At 49.8% G+C, this 16,921-nt stretch overlaps 1 protein-coding gene across 1 annotated transcript in view; it reads left to right on the top strand.

Moving 5' to 3' along the window:
* Positions 1-10,326, top strand: part of TMEM170B (transmembrane protein 170B) — a 32,512-nt gene extending 22,186 nt beyond the window's left edge. The window contains exon 3 of the mRNA XM_004598802.2: positions 9,962-10,326. Within this exon, the coding sequence (XP_004598859.1) occupies positions 9,962-10,092 (131 nt within the window). The 3' untranslated portion in view covers positions 10,093-10,326. The remainder of the gene's footprint in view (positions 1-9,961) is intronic.
* Positions 10,327-16,921: the final 6,595 nt, after the last annotated feature.

Here is a 16,921-nt window from a genome sequence, read left to right as displayed (position 1 = left end):
CCTGGCTTTGGATCAGCACAGCTCCAGCCATTTCAGCCACTTGGGGAGAGAATCAGAAAACAAAATCTTTCTCTGTGTATCTCCTCTCTCTATATATGCCTTTCCAATAAAAATAAATATGTCCTTACAGAAGAAACAGTGTGGGTAGAGCACTCAGGTTCTTTGGCATTATGTGCCTGTAAGACATCATGCAGTTCATTTTTCTACATAAGTTTTTAAGATTTTTAAAAAAACTTTATTTGAAAGAATGAAATAGAGACCCAAAAAAGTGTTTCCATCTGCTAGGGTGGAAGCTGGGATCTAAGAACTCTACCCAGGGCTCCCGTGTGGACGGCCCGGGTCCGAGCACCCTGGTCTCCCGTGTGGACGGCCCGGGTTGGAGCACCCTGGTCTCCCGTGTGGACAGCCCGGGTCGGAGCACCCTGGTCTCCCATGTGGATGGCGCGGGTCGGAGCACCCTGGTCTCCCGTGTGGACGGCCCGGGTTGGAGCACCCTGGTCTCCCATGTGGACGGCCCGGGTCGGAGCACTCTGGTCTCCCATGTGGATGGCGCGGGTCGGAGCACCCTGGTCTCCCGTGTGGACGGCCCGTGGCCGATCACTCTGGTCTTCCGTGTGGACGGCCCAGGTCGGAGCACCCTGGTCTCCCGTGTGGACGGCCCGTGGCCGAGCACTCTGGTCTCCCGTGTGGACGGCCCGGGTCGGAGCACCCTGGTCTCCCGTGTGGACGGCCCGTGGCCGAGCACCCAAGGCTCCCGTGTGGACGGCCCAGGTCGGAGCACCCTGGTCTCCCGTGTGGACGGCCCGGGTCAGAGCACCCAAGGCTCCCGTGTGGACGGCCCGGGTCCGAGCACTCGGGCCACCCCGGCAGCGTTCTCATTCCAGAAGTGGAGCTGCCTGTACTTGAACCTCACTGCATTGCAGGAGGAGGCTCAACTCACTGTGCTATAACCCAGACTCCTTTTCCAGAAGCTGTTATGATGTGTCACCCCCTAGTTGTCAGGCGCCCTAGGGTGGTCTTGCAGCGTGAAGGCCTTGGCTGCCTCAGCCGGTGTCACACCGCTCTGGCTTTGTTCCCCTTCCCTGGCCCCTGCTCCAGTCTTAGCTGCAAAGGATGGGCTGCGGTTGGTGGAGTTGAACTTCCAGGCCTGCTTGCACCTGCAGCTGCTTGCCTTGCTGCTGGCCCTGACTCTGCCAGTGAAGAGCAGGCCCTGTGGCTGCACCTGTCCTGCCTGGCCGTGGGGAGTCTGGGCACTCAGGTGCTGCCTCCGGCTGTGACTGGGCCCCCCCAGAGGCTCTGCCTACTCTGGGCTGCCTTCCTGCCCAAGCACCTTGCTTTTGCCGTGGGAGGCCTGTCTCCTCTCTCCCCAGACTGGCGTCCCTGCTCCCGCGTGACTGGGTCTGTCTTCCCATACTCGGAAAGCCATTGTGAATGCAGGAGACACTGAGGGCTTGGTTTTGTCTTCCTCTTTCTTCATTGGCTGTTTGGCATTTTGTCAAGATTGTGAAGACAACTTTGGCTTGATCCATCATCTGCGTTGCCACATCTTCAGTTCTAAAAAGGCTGGTGGCTTGGCTGTATCACCGAAGCCATGTTCTGCACCATGTAATAGTGGGAGATTGTGTTGGGAAGGGGTGAGGCCAGCTCCTGGGGGAGCCTGGGGCCTAGGTGGCCTGCTGCCGAGTTTGGAGATGCTTTTCGATAGACCGTGGAAAGCATCTGGATGTGTTTGAACAAAGGGACAATGTAGTGCAATGGGAATACTGGTTCTAGGGCTGATTATATAAAGTTTGATAGAACAGTGAAAGAGTAGAGACCTCGTGTGTCTTTGTCATGCACCCCCCCAAAGGTGGAACCACCCCTGGAGCACACTGCGTGCCCAGGGAACCCTGTTTGTAGTGGTGGGTACTGCAAGAAAGAGAAGGAAGAAAGAACAGGAGGGGAGAAAAACAGTAAGTCGATTAAAGGAAGAGTAACTGATGCACCCGGCTGTGAGCTTGAGCAAGGCTGCGAGCCGGCAGGGAAGGAGTTGGTGTGAGAGTTATGACAAGAGCTGAAAAAGTGGAACCAGTGCCTGGCTCTGCCAGTGTACGGAGACGGGCAGGGCTCCCGGTGCTGCTGCCGTGGGCCACTGCTGTAACCGTGGATCTGTGAGTGGAGAAAGAGCCACCGTGGCTCGGCCACTGAATTGTTGGGCCTGTGTGGCCACTCGTGGGCAGCCACTGCGTACAGCTGCAGAGGCAGCGTGGGACCGCTGGGTCACTGTTTTCTGGTGGCATATGCGTGCCTCTCCAACCCACTTCTGATTCAGTCTGAGTAAGCAAGCCAACAAGTATAGAATCGCGATGTTACGTTTTAAAATCCTTGAAGTGCACGTCAAGTCCCTGTCCCTTCTGACAGACGGCTGAGTGCTCACCGTGACTGCTTCAGCCACAGTTACCGTCACGCTCGCGGCTGCGCAGTCGAGCAAACCGCACGTGAGAGTCCCCGTCGATGCAATCCGCGGCATTCTCTCTGAGGTGGAGTGTGGTTAGTGCTGATGGGAGAGAGGACGTTTCTCTTTAATGCCTGATTTTAGCTGTTTAATTTTAGCCAGTCTGAAGGGCAAAGCAGCTTGTTGCTGGTTTTTTTTTTTAAGATTTATTTACTTTTTTTATTAGCAAGTCAGATGTACAGAGAGGAGGAAAGTCAGAGAGGAAGATTTTTCTGCCTGCTGATTCACTCCCCAAGAGGCCACAGTGGCTGGAGCTGTGCCAGTCTGAAGCCAGGAGCCTAGAGCCTCTTCTGGGTCTCCCACGCAGGGGGATTAGAACTGGCGCCCTTATGGGATCGCGCTGCATGCCACACGAGGACTTTAGCCACGAGGCTATCGCGGTGGGCCCAGCTTATTGCTGTTTTAACTGCGCTTCTCTGCTCCCCACTGCATTTGGTCCGTCCTGCTTGGAATGCCACACATTTGGGTTCCCGTTCTCTGGTTTCCCTGCGCTGTTCTGGATTCTTCTTAAGTCATTTGTGCTTCTTAGAGATACTGGCTTTGGTTGGCTTAAGACTTTGAAAACAGCTACCTCGATTTTTGAGGTGTAGGGGATTCACTCATCTTCATCCAGGGTGTTTATTCAGTTGAAATCCTTAATTGCAATGTAATCAGGGCAGAGAGGGATTTTTTTTGTTTATTTGATTTTGCCCTTCCGTGTATAATTCTGGGTTTTAGTTAAGCAGTTCTCCCTCAGACCAAGGTCGGAGTACATCCTGATACATAGTCTGAACCGAGTTGTAGTTTTCCTTTTGCATTTAGTTCTGTAACACGTCAGAGCTGGAGTCAGCAGTAATATGGAAGTAAAGAACAGGGCTTGGTCCAGTCACCTTTGTTTACGGAACACACACCTGCTATTCGGGCGTTATTACCCCTGCGAGCTGCCCCCGTTCCTGGTGTCGGATAGGATTCTAGCGTTTTCTTTCCTCCCCCACCTCATGTAGGAAGCCAGTTTTTTTTTTTAAATTATTTTATTATTTGATGATACAGTTCCATAGGCTCTGGCATTTCCTTTCCCTCCTCTACAAATCCTTCTCCTTGATTTCCCCTACATCATAACAACAGTATAGTCCTTCCTAAACAGTCGCAAGTCCATCGTTCGGCCGTTTTAAGTGTCTGCTGACACTGTAGGTGTGGACAGTGGCCTAGTCCAGCACCCTGTTGTTAAGATATGTTTAACAGTTTCATTGGGAGACTGTCTTTGATGTGGAGGTAGAGATGCACACTGCATTGTATCCTCACATCTGGGTATGATAGTCTCCATGACACAGCTGCTAACAGTCCCTTACCTGAAGGAAGTCGGGTTTAGCACACCACCGTGAGCAGGTGTGCAGCGCCCCCTGCTGGCGTGTTGCTTGTGAGTGCCCTGCTGACTTGGTATTCCTTGTACGCTGTTAGCTCCCTGGTTTCGCGGTGTGTCTTGATATCTGTTAGGAATCGGCTGCTGTCTTTGCTTTCAAGATCTGTCTGTTTGAAAGGCAGAGTTACAGGCACCCGCTGCTTCGTTCCCCAGAGGGCTGCAATGGCCAGGGCTAGGCCACGCGGAATCCAGCTATACCTGCTCTGCCAGTCAGCCTTTGACTTTCAAAGTTAAAATAACAACTCATGGGCCTTTACTGTTTTATATAGATTATAGAGTATGCCAACTATTGGACTCCGGATTTTAATTAGGATTTAGTTGAATAGTAAGGTGACTTGGGGAGCAGTTGACTTACTAAGTCATGCTAAGAACGTGTGTACTGTCCCTGTTTATAGAGACCATCTTTTCTTATACTTCTCCAAGGGGTTTGTATTTTTTATGTAATTCCTGAACACTTATGGCCCTTGGGCATGTTACGTTCTTGACTATATTGGTAACTCTTCTTAGTGTAGAGAAATAATAGTAAATTTTGTAAATCTTATTTAGGAATGATTAACAAAAATCTTTGGAGAGAGAAGCTATATGAAGTGCAAAAACTCAGTTTAGACAAAGAAGTAAAATGTAGGCTCTAGTAGGGGAAACTAGCTTAATAACAAAAATAGGAACAATTTAAAATTATAATAGTTTATGAACAGTTGCATATTCTTAAATATAAAATGTCCATGTTGGCATAAGAGCAAATTGAAAATGTGAATAGGACAATAGTTACTTTCTGAACAATTGAAATTGACCCTCACGCGCAAGACTTTCTAGCCAAATGGGGTTTACAGGTGAATCCTGTCAGGTTTTCTTTTTTTTTTTTTTAACATTTTATTATTATTATTATTATCATCTTATGATACAGTTCCATAGGCTCCTGGCATATCCCCATCCCCTCCTCAATTCTCTCCCCCACCCAGTTCCTCTATATCACTACTAACATGTAGTTCTTCATACACAGTCATATGTCCATCATTGCAGGCATAGACAATGGCAGAGAGTCCAGAATCCTATTGTCAAGATACAGTGACAATGACAAAAGACATTTCATTATAAGTCCATCTTTGTCTGGAAGTAGAAATGCATACTGCATTGTATCCTCACATCTGGATGTTAGTCTCCATTTCACAGCTACTGTACATCCCCTCAAATAAAAAAGTCATAATACAAAATCAACAATAGAAAGAAAAATAGAAATTTACAATGCCATGAAGTTAAATGACATGTTACTAGATATGACAGTCTCCATTACACAGCTACCATACATCCCCTTAAATGAAAAGCCACAAAACAAAATCAACATCAGGAAGAAAAAAGAAATTAACAACACCAAGAAGTTAAATAACATGCTACTAAATGACTAACGTGTAGCTGAAGAAATGAAAATCAAGAACCTTCTTGCAGAAAATGATGCCACTGCATGATCTATGAGTCATTGAATGATTTAATCAGAAGAAAGTGTTTTGAAGAGATGAAACTAACAGAAAACAACAAAACCCATGTGATACAGTGTCCGCTGATTTTTGTTGGTGAAGTGTGTCTCTTCTAGACAATATACAGATGGGTTTTGTTTTTTAATCCAGTCTACTAATCTATGATGTTTGATTGAGATTAAGCCTTTTACATTCAGGGTTAATATATATGGGTGGTATTTTGGTCCTGTCGTTTTAGGAATGGGTTGTTCATTGGTTTAGTCTTCTGTTGTCATTTTACTGGGATGTTCTTCCCACTTGCCTTTGGTTTTGGTAGGTGCTATTCCTCTTCTCTGTCAAGAGAACATCTTGAAGTATCGTTTGTAGGGCAGGTTTGAAAGAGTCATATTCTTTTAACTTTGCTTTACTGTGGAAGAATTTTATTTCATTTTCAAAGACGAAAGAAAGCTTTGCTGGATATGTTATCCTAGGCCGACAATTTTTTGCTTTTAGAATCTGGAATATGTCACTCCATTCTCTTCTTGCCTGTAGAGTTTCCTGTGAGAGATCTCCTGTGAGTTTACTTGGCTTTCCTTTATATGTCAATTGATTTTTTTCACATGCAGATTTAAGGATCTTTTCCTTATGTTCAATTGAAGAGAGCTTGATAATCATGTGTCGTGGTGAAGATCGCTTTTGGTCAAGCCTGTTGGGAGTTCTGTGCCCCTCCTGGATCTTGTTTCCCAATTCTTTCTCCAGATTAGGGAAATTTTCCTTTATTATTTCATTAAATACATTTGCAAACTCAGCTTCTCTTTCTGCACCTTCTGGGACTCCCATAACTCTTATATTTGGCCTCTTAATAGTGTCTTTCAATTCTTGAATACTTTTTTTGGCCTGATCCAGCTCTGCTTCCAGCTTTTTGTTTGCTTCCCCCGATGACAGGAAATACCTTCCAATTCTGAGATTCTTTCTTCTGCTTGCTTCATTCTCTTTTGGAGACTCTCCACTGTACTTTTAATTTGCTCTACTGTGTTCTTAATTTCTGATATATCAGCGTTCATTTGATTCATTTCCAGTGTGACATATTCCTTGAATTCTTTGAATGCCTGCCTTATGTACTTCTTGTGGTTGGTAAGAAGCTTTATAACAAGTGTTTTGAATTCTGTGTCCCCCATTTTCTTGGTGTCTTCCTCAGTGAACTCTCAGGCTAGCAGAGGGTTTTGCTTTTTTGCAGGGGAGTCTTCAGTAATATTCATTGTGCCTCTGTCTCTTCTTTTGGTTTGGTCATTGTACTTCTGGTTAGCATATTCTTGTCCTTGGGGGAAGTTTTTAAGCTTTGTCACCCACTGGTCTATTGTTCGATATCACTGCAACACCACACTGTTGTTTTCACTGCTTTCCTCTGTCTGTCAGTCTCCAGGTACCCCCCTGCTGCTGTTCTGTGCTCTCCTATTTCCTGGAATGTGTCTTCTCTGCTTCACACTGCCTAATATTTCTCCGTCTGTTTAAGCGTGTCCTTACCCTATTCTGCCATCCTGATTCTCGCTTCATTGTGTTTTGATTTGTATTTCGCTGTCTCCGTGTCTGCCTCTTCTGCTTGCTGTGTGCCTGTAATCAGGCTGCTGCCTTGCGGCTTCATCCTTGGATACCCTGGGTAATGACTTCTTGTCCCAGGTGTGGTTGGTGAACACCTGCTCCCTGTGGGAGTTCTCTCCTGGGCGGCTGACCGTTTCTCTTGTTGTACAGAAGCGTGTTAGTTTGATGTCCTCCCACTGGTCTGTGCCTCTTCTGCTTCCTCTGCTGTTTGGGGCTTTAGTCAAAATCCCCGTGCCCATTCCAATATCCTGAAATGTCTCCCCTGGATTTCCTCTGACAATGTTGTACTTTTAGCCCTACAGTTTGGAAGCCTGTTTGAGCTGGTGAGTGACGGGTTCTGTTCCTTCTCGTGCCCAGGGATACTCAGTTTCCTCAGTGCCCTCTGCCCGCTGTCCACTCCTCACTGCCCTCTGCTCGCTGCCCACTACCTACTGCCTGCTGCCTGCCACCCACTGCCCACTGTGCTGCTCGCTGCCCTCTGCCTGCCACCCACCGCCCGTTGCCCGCTGGCCGCTGCCTGCCACCCACTGCCCACTGTGCTGCTCGCTGCCCTCTGCCTGCCACCCACCGCCCGCTGCCTGCCACCCACTGCTCACTGTGCTGCTCGCTGCCCTCTGCCTGCCACCCACCGCCCGCTGCCCGCCTGCTGCCCGCTGCCTGCCACCAACTGCCCTCTTCCTGCCGCCCTCTGTCTACTGCCCACTGCCTGTTGTCCACTGTCCCCTGCTTGCTGCCTGCTGCCTGCTGCCCACTTCCCACTGCCCTCTGCCCTCTGCCCTCTGCCTGCTTCCTGTTGTCCTCTGCCCATCACCCGGGGTGTGCTTCTGGCAGCTCTGTTGAGGCTCAGGTGTCTAGGTGTAGGGATTTACTTTTAGGCTGTTTGTTCTGTCCCATTGAGCTGTGAGGTTATTTTGAAAAGCTCATGGGAAAATGGAATTAATGCTCTGAGACAAAGAACACAGTCACTATGCACTTAAAGCATATTTTGGTATAAAATATTGTGAAATCCACGCTTACTTTTCTTAAAATAAGCATTTTCAGGAACTTTTTAAAGACCCCCTCACATAAGTGTGTACTAGCATAGAACGCACATTTTTTTTACGTTTGCTGCTTCTTTCCTACATGAATGAGAAGTCTTCCATCTTTTCTGTGAGTTCTCACAGTCTGTAAGGGGCTCCGTGGTGTGGACACTGAGCAGCTTAGCCCAGCTGATGGGGTGGATTGGATTTGGTTGGAAACAGTGATCACTCCTTATGGTTTTTGCCCCTTTTGTGGTCTGCACATGAAGATCTCTTTTCTGGGATCGTAAGTATATTCCCTTATGCTTTGGAGTTCATACTTGTAGCTTTGGATTTAGCATTTACAACCTTCCTCCCTCTCGAATTTGCTGTGCGTTACGGGGTGGCAGGGCCCTGTGGCGTCCAAACAGCTCCCAGATGTTTGAACACAGTCCAGCGAGAGTTAGCTTCCTCGCTGTGCACCCCTGGCCTTGGAGCCGGGATGGGGTGGGTATGCCTGTGTGTGTGTGTGTGTGTGTGTGTGTGTGTGGTGTGTGTGTTAGGGCCAGCCTGTGTCATGCCCCTTTGCATGTGCTGCCTGGGAATGGCTAGGCTTGCCCACCGAGTACAGGCCCAACACACTGAGGGGGTGTCTGGCCGCCTTCAGAGGTGCTGAATAGTGGAGTGTAAACTTTAACCCGTTGTGCCACTGCAAAACCTGGATTCTTTAACACACACACACACGGCAAGTTCGGAGTCACAGATTTTATTTGTCACTTCCCAGCCAGTCTGAAATTAAAAAAAAAAAAACAAAAACAAGGAATGTGTTCCATGTGGAAAATTTGGATATATGACAGTTATGAGGTTACTACCTGACGGAACAAAAGTTGAAATGATTATGAGTTACTTTGTTGTTTCCTGGACATCACTGAGCGATCTGGGGGCTCGTTACTGGGCATGATTGACCCTCTGCGAGCCTCGTTTCCACTGTGGGGGTCCCACCGACGGGGTCCGTGGTGTTTGAGCAAGGTGGTGTCTTTGAAGGCCTGACCGGATGCGGACTGCGCCATGAGTCCGCTGGGGTTTCTTTCTCATGCGTTAAAACACACACGTGAAGATTTTTGGGCTTACATCATTAATTTTCTTTCCCCACTTCCATTGCTTGTGGAGGAATGTGGTAACTTCTTTTGGGGAGATTTTGGATGATATATGGTTATTAATCCTTAGCTATTTTTGATAGATGAAATTTTATCTTATGAACGTATTCTTAGTTTAAATAATTGTAAATGCATTGTAGTAGGATAATTTACTCTTTCTTTTCGAACCCTTGTAGGAGATGTAGTCTTCCGCTCTGATGCCCTGTCAGCCTGTCAGATTGTGTAGTAGAGGCTTTCTCTGCTGATTTGCCAGTGTGCCTTCGGAATTAGCCTCGTGGTCCCCCATTACCGTGTTCGCTATTTTAAGAGCGAGTGTCGGATCAGGAGGACTCTGAGGTCGCCTGTAGCTCTCACAACGTCCAGGAGGGGACGTTGCTAAAGCGGTCTCCGCTCCTGCAGGTGTCAAGTTCACCTGGTGTGGTTGTTCTGTGTCAAGATTCTAGTCTCCAGATGAGATCCCACCCTAAGCTTCCTTTACAGGATCGACTGTAGAACAAGCCAGAGATTCTTAGGTTTTCCACGACACTGACGAAGGAGTTCATTTCACTACGAAAAGTATGTTTCACGTTAAAACTGCCTTTTGGAATTAGGGAATTACTGCTGCGTAGTTTTTCTGCATTTTCGCCAACAACATGGGGGTAAGGCCAGTTGAATGCCCAAGGTGAGAGTGAAGTATGAATTACTCCTTTTTTTTTTTTGAATAAACGTATTTGTTGATTGAGTTAGCAGTGTGTGCCATTAATATATACACTTTGGTTGAATAGAAAAGGCTGTTTTTCAGCCCGAAGGCTCCGAGGAGGCCTGTGGAGTGCTGAGGGGCGTGTCATCTCTGACTCAGCACCTGTTTTTCTCCTTCCCTGCAGGTGCAGCGGTGGCTGGCATCTACAGAGTGGCAGGGAAGAACATGGCGCCCTTGGAGGCGCTGGTGTGGGGCGTCGGGCAGACTGTACTCACCTTAATCATCTCCTTTTCAAGGATCCTCGCCACACTCTGAAGCCTCTGTGGGAATGCCCGACCTCACACAAGCAAACAGAGCGCCGGATCACGGTGTTGTTAACCAGTAGAAACAGAATGGCACGGGGCTGTGCGCCCTCCCGGGCCCTGGCGAAGGAAGCCCTGGCGCTGTGGAGAGAGACTGCCCTCTGGGGTTGGAGCGAATGCACTACCGCACTGCGCCTTTGGTGCCTCCATCCCAGGCAAGGTGCGCGAAGACACTCCGGGAAGCCACCAGAAAACAAAAGCACCTGTTCAGCCGCCATTCGGGCCCTCTGGTGTGGAAACCATCGTTCTCACCGGCATCGTGTCAAGTCACAGGGACGTTTCGAGGAATTGCGATATGTGCCAAACTCTTTTCTTTTCCTTAACACTGATCTTGTGACAACTTGCCAGTGTAGCTGTAGATGAGTGCTGTGAACATATTTGACATGAATTCAGGTAACGTCGTGTGAGATGCTGTGTTGTGAGCCGAGTCTGGTGTGAGTGTCCAATCCCAAGTCGTAGGTGTGAGAGAGCCGGTGTGGTTGTCAGCGTGCGGTGCGTCTGGACTTAGGGCTTCCTTCTGTTTAGGCGTCGTTGTTACTTAACTCATGCAGGAAGTCAAAGGCTCCTTCCCGGAAGAGGAGCGAGCCCGTCGGACGGACTTGACGGGGATCTGTGGGGCGCACACTTGCCACACGGTGAACTTTGGGGCATTTCCCTTCTGTGTGTGTGAATTCATGGACTTCATGGATCACACACGTTCATGGTCATCTGTGTGTCACAGTAGTATAACCTGGAAAGCTGCTTGTAGATTTTGTAAGACAGAAAGGCGCCATGCATGTTGTATCCTTTGGCCCTTCTCAAGAGAGCGCTTGCCTGCTCGCTGCGCCAGAGAAATGGTCTCCACCACCAGCCGGCTAGTCCCAGTGGGCCATGGCACCTGCTGACGCAGCTGGGTTTTTTTTTTTTTTTTTTTTTTTTAATGGAAACAGTCTTTCATTTAAGCAGTGCAGTGGATTAGGCTCTGGAAATAAAACCTGGTTTAGGGATAAGTAGCCAGTGACCTTGACAGGAAGGGGAGTGAACCATCTTTATTTGGATGCGTGTCGACGTCATTGTAGGCACCGTAGCATTGGATGTTCCCACTTGGCGTATCAGCAGGGCCCCAGATGTGCCCCGGGGTCATTCATTAGTGTGTTGTTCTTAGGCTGCTGTGGTGGTGACATCAAGGAATAGGGACGGTGGCCTTGGCACGCAGCGCTCGGGGAGTTGTGGAGGAAGCAGGGAGATTAGAGAGCCCAACTGAACTGGTCTCCCGGGGGACCAGTTGACATGAGAAATATGCAAATTCCCACAGAAGGTGTTAGCAGGAATGTGAGCTTATGGACAGTCTGAAAGGTCACCTGGCGTCTTCGCCTTACCCTCTCAGCTGACTTAGGTAAAATAAAGCAGATCTAAGTCCCCGTTTAAATGTAAGGCCTCTGTTAGCGACAGTCCTCCAGCAGAAAAACGCTGTAGAATGCTTGAACAGCGTGGCAGGGAGGAGCTGCGGAGGGGCGCTCTGCCTGTGGGGAAGCCAGCCGAGGAAGATGATTGGTTTAGGAAAACGCCAGTCAAATAAATGGTTCTATGTTCTTCGGGCTCTTTGGAGGAAATCTTTGAACTCGGCACCGGGATGGAATCGGTTCCAGGCGCTCCATGTCTTTGATGTTGTCTTGGGTTGAATTGGGCCTGACTTGGCTGGGGAGCTTCTTCTCTTTGCTTCCTTGAGCCTTGCTTGGCTCAATGCCACACTTCATCCCCCCTGTTCTCCAAGCAGTGCAAAGCATCCATCCGCCCACGGAGACGTCCCCAGTACCACGGGGACCCGCCTTGCCACTCGACTCCCGGATGGATTTATTTTAGCATGTGGTTTTTTTTATGGTCCCAAAAGCTTAGGGATGCGGTAGCCTGGCTGCATTTCATGGCTGGCTGACTGCTACAAAGAGCTGCAGGCTCCGGGTTTACCCTGAGGGAGGTGCGGTTCGGGGCTTGGGAGTGAGCTTGCAGAGTGCCCTGCTGTTCGCTCATTGTCAAGTTGATCTGTGTCATGAGATGTGTGTGTAGGGGTGCACTCTTAATTTGGGGGGCACTTTGCTTTCTGTGGCTGTTGTCGTTTACTTCCACTCGGCATTTGGGGCTGTGCCTCACTGTTGATGTTCTGAAACGCAAGCGAACAGTGTGAGCTTTTGAAATTGTGTCGACAGTGTGTTCTGTTGCTGAGATTTGGAAAGTTAGCTTGTTTTCCTAGAGACAAGAGCCGTCTGATGGTAGAGATTCCAACCTTAGATGCCACTGTCTGCGTGTACAGGCTGGCAAGCTTTTTGTTCATGGGACAGTCTAATGTTCCGTTGGAGAATCTGACAACATGCTAAGTTGAATGACCTATTCATTAGGTTTCAAGACAGTAGGGATTTTTGCATTTGGGGAAAATTGTCCTGGTTTCCTAGTGCGGGAAATCCTTGTTTGGGACATGGCATGAACCTTTTCTTAAAACACATTTGTGACTTGGCAGTAGCTGTTCCTCGTGTCCTGGGCAGACCGGGGCCATCAGCCCCCGCAGGTGACCGCCCTCTGTGGCCAGGTACAGCACTGCTCGTGGTGAGCTCGGTTCCCCCAGAGAAGCAACCCCTTGTCGCCCAGGCGAATTTCTTTTGAACACACCAGTTAGGAATGTCCACAGCTCGGAGCTTGTCAGGGAACCTCACGTGAGCCCTAGATAAGCTGAAAACCCTCAGAAGCAGCAGCCGTGCGCTAGCCCGGATAAGGAAAGCCTTAGCAGGCCGTGTTCAGTAGGGACCCATGAGCGGTGCCAGTGGTTGCTACAGGCAGCTCCGCAGCACCAAGGAAGCTTGAGGGTTTGCCTGTGCTTGCTTGGAGAAGTGAAGAAGTGAGCTGGCCTGTTTGTGCTGTACTCGTGGAGGAACTGGTGGCGTGCACTTGCTGGGAGAGGACATGAACAGAACCTCCCGCGGAGGCGGGGCAGACACACTCCTGCGGACGAGTTCAGTTCCGTGGTTGACGTGTGCATCCCCTCCGTGTGATGCGCCGCTGTAGCAGGCGTTTTCCTGCAGGGATGAGGGCCTGTCTTCAGCGCCACCAAGAACCAGCAAGACAGGTTTCAGTCCTTAGCAGGTGGGGACATTCTGCTTCCTGATGCTAGTTCAGAGCCTGTGTTGTCCCCTGCGTTCATCTTGTTCTCAGCGCAGCCACTAACTGGGCCTGTGCCGACTGCGCTGTCATCGCCAGGACAGGGGAAGATCAGGTTCCAAGCCAGCAACCTGGGCCTAGGCGCAGGATCTGCCACCCGTGGCTTCACTGACAGTGGCATCGAGCCACCACGAGCCCTGCCTCTGCCTCTCCGAGGCGTCACGGATGTGCCCAAAGTAGCCAGCCTCGCAGCAGTGTGGATGGGCTGCGAAGGATTCAGTCACGGGGATTTTGCACTTGTACTCGGCCACCAGGGCCATTTGATTTGTTGCTTTGTACAATTGCGTGGTGTTTTTCCATGTTTTCCTTTTCCCTGCTTGGGTTTTATGAAGGAAGCCAAACAACAACAACAAACAAATGATCTTACGCACTTGCTGGCTCCACCGCTTCATTTTTCAGATAGCGGGAGTGTGTGTCTTGTGGGAGTCGGTGGTGGCGGATGTGGCCCCGGGTTCTGTTTGCCAGCAGTGGAGGGAGCAAAGGGGCAGGTGTGATCTGCAGTCGCCCCTTCCCACACAGGCTGGATTCCCCCAGCCAGCCTTGGCCGCTGACGGCTGCGCACCAACCGTCTTCCTGTACCTTAGGGATGGAGGACGGAGCAGGAGATAGTCCTGTCCCCCGTCACCCGCCTTTCACGGGCCATCCCATGACCTTCGCTCTGCAGAGCAGTGTCAGGTTTGCAGGGCAGTCCTCCAGATGGGGTCTCGTCGCCCCCAAGCCTTTCCTTTCACGACCACTGTCTGGTTGCTCACGGGCCCACCGTCAAAGGAGAGGCCACTATGTTAACGTCCTGACTGCTGCACAATTCAGGAAGGACCAGGCTGCCAAGTGTGTTTCTGAAGCATTCTCAAACTGCTTCTCTCTCCTGCTGTTTCCAAACTGGCTCATGCAAAGTCTCATTCAGGGCCTCTTGACCAGTTGATATTTGGTTTTGAAAACGTGAGGAACATGGAAAATTGACGAAGAAGTTCTGATCGACTTGGGTTGGAGACAGCTGGGTTGCCCCGGGAGTCCTTGTTTCTTTCAGTAAGCAGGAGGGAGACGTGGAGTGGTCCCAGTGGGCTCACGTTCACGTGGTCGTCGTCTTTCCCTTGCCTCCCTGCCCTTAAACCAGCATGGAGGGACCCTGCGGGGCTCAGGGGGCATCCTTTGCTTAAAAGGCACAACGCTTCTCAGATGGCTGGCACCACCTCGGAGCACAGAGAAGAAGTGGTGTTGGTGGAATGCCCAGATCCGAGGCATAACGATAACGCTCCCTCTGCCCACGTGAACACAACCCAGCCCCTTGTGTTGAGGCTGTGGATTGCACAGTGTGTGTGTGGTGTGTGCTCACACGAGCCGCTCTCTGCACGCGTGAGAGCTTGCTGGCCATGATGCATTTTAAAAGTGTGTGTGTGTGTGTGTGTGCGCGCGTGCTGAATGAACTTTGCTCTTCTAACTTAGGAGTCTGCCGCATGGAGGCAATACAGCCTAATGCAGGTTGATGCATTAGTCACTAAAACATGAATTTGTGGATTTGTTTGGAGGAAATAGTTAATACATGAAGTGTTTCCAGCGAAACAGAGGTGCACCTGTTAGCACTTTATTGCGTCAGTGGAAGCCCTCGGCTGGGGGACGAGCTGAGCTGTGAGCCCTAAGCGGCCCCTCCCTGGGGACTGGGGGCCTCATCTCCACGCCTGTCACACGGCCCCTCGCTGGGGACTGGGGGCCTCATCTCCACGCCTGTCACACAGCCCCTCGCTGGGGCTGGGGGCCTCATCTCCACGCCTGTCACACGGCCCCTCGCTGGGGACTGGGGGCCTCATCTCCACGCCTGTCACACGGCCCCTCGCTGGGGCTGGGGGCCTCATCTCCACGCCTGTCACACTCACTGCCTGTTCACTGAGTGTGGGGAATGAGCCTTTCTGGGTTTGGAGAGCTAATCTGGCGGCGTCTGTGAAAACCTTCCTTCTCTTTCCGCATGGACATCATAGGGCACTGTCTGAGCCATGGACAGGATCTGGAAAGCTCCGGAGTGCTGGGGGCGCAGATGGAATTCTAGCGGGAAGTGACCTCCATGGGCAAGGCAGGAAGGAGTGGGCAGGTGGCGTGTTCGTGTTTGGACTGTGCCCTGTACCAGTTCAGTCTTGTCTGCTCCCTGTCGAGGGGGTGTGCAGCTAGAAATGGAAGGCGGTGGGGCGGATGCCTGGGTCGTGAACCGTACTGTGACACAGTCCTCCTAAACATGTGGTGGTGGCCCAGAAAATGACCACTTTGTTAGGGTCCTGTTAAGTGATTGCTAATTGGAAAGTACTTTTGATAATGAAGGTTTACTATATTGTTGTTGTATTTTTTTTTTAATTAAAGGATTTGCACATCATCATTAAATAGCTTTGGAATAGAATTTTGTCAGATTTTCTCCAAAATAAGCGACGTAAGAGGTACTTGTTTGAGAAGTAGCGAAAGTGACTTGCTGTTAGTATGAGGTTAGCTGCTAGTCTAAATGTTGCCACTTGCTTACTGTTTGTGATACCGGATGTGTTTGTGATGGAAGAATCTTAAAAAAAATCTGTCCTGTTCCCCTTTCTAATATTGATGTGAACAAACTATGGACTTCCACAGTATTTTCTTCCTGGTAGCCATATGACTTGACAGAGTGGGTGCAGGTCCGCGCTCACTGTGGGGCGAGGAGATAACTGTATCTTCGGGTCCCCTGGCAGAGAGGCATTTATTTCATTGATAAAAGTGCAGGTCACCTACATTAAGTTTATCCCTGGCCTCACTCTCCAGTTATGGTGTGATCCCCGACGCGTCAGGTTGTAAGTCAGGGTACTTTGGAAAGGCTACGTGTTGTCTCGGTGCCTTGAAAGTTAAGACACTTTTACAAAGTGGATTGAGTGAAGTCGAGGATCGGGCTGGGTTTAGAGGAGTTGATGCTGTGCCCATCCGGTTCGGGGTCTGGAGAGGCGGCCTGGAAGCAGAGCTGGGTGGCCGGTGGCCATGTCATCCCGTGGTCATGATGTGATTTTTCTCTATTTTTTATTTCTTTTGATGAGTAAGTGTGGAATGGGGGAAGTAGAGTCAGGAAGGTTCCGCGTGGGATTGTAGAGCTGAGCTTTAGTGTAGCCTAGAGATTCCGGCGTGAGTAGTGTTCGTTTTACTTCGTTGTCCACGGGCGGCCATGTGGTGTACCCTTCGGAAATGTGTTTACCATCAGGGACTTCTCTTTACTGTAGAAACATGTACTGTGAAGCGTGGGGGCGGGAAGAGTCAGTGTGGAGGGGTAACACACAAACACGTGTTTGCTGAAGCCCCCCACGTTGTGTGACCACAGCTGGCCCTGCTGCGAGGGCTAGAACACTACCCCGCAGGAGTGTGAGGCTGCGTGTTTACAAGAAGCAGTTTCATTTCGCAGGATTATTTTAAAAAGAAGTACGTTTATATATTATACCTAACAAGCTGTAAATAGTGTATACTATTGATTTTTAATTTTATAGAAACAATTTTTTTATTTCCCGATCCATGTACAAACCTCATTGTACATAGAGCATACACTTTGCCTGGAGAACAGAGATTTTGCAGCGCGTCCTAAGGCTTTTCGTCGCAGCCGGCGTCTG

This window comes from Ochotona princeps, chromosome 1 (genome assembly GCF_030435755.1).
Source record: "Ochotona princeps isolate mOchPri1 chromosome 1, mOchPri1.hap1, whole genome shotgun sequence".
Taxonomy (NCBI): Eukaryota; Metazoa; Chordata; class Mammalia; order Lagomorpha; family Ochotonidae; genus Ochotona; species Ochotona princeps.
This window is presented reverse-complemented; position numbering and strand designations above follow the sequence as displayed.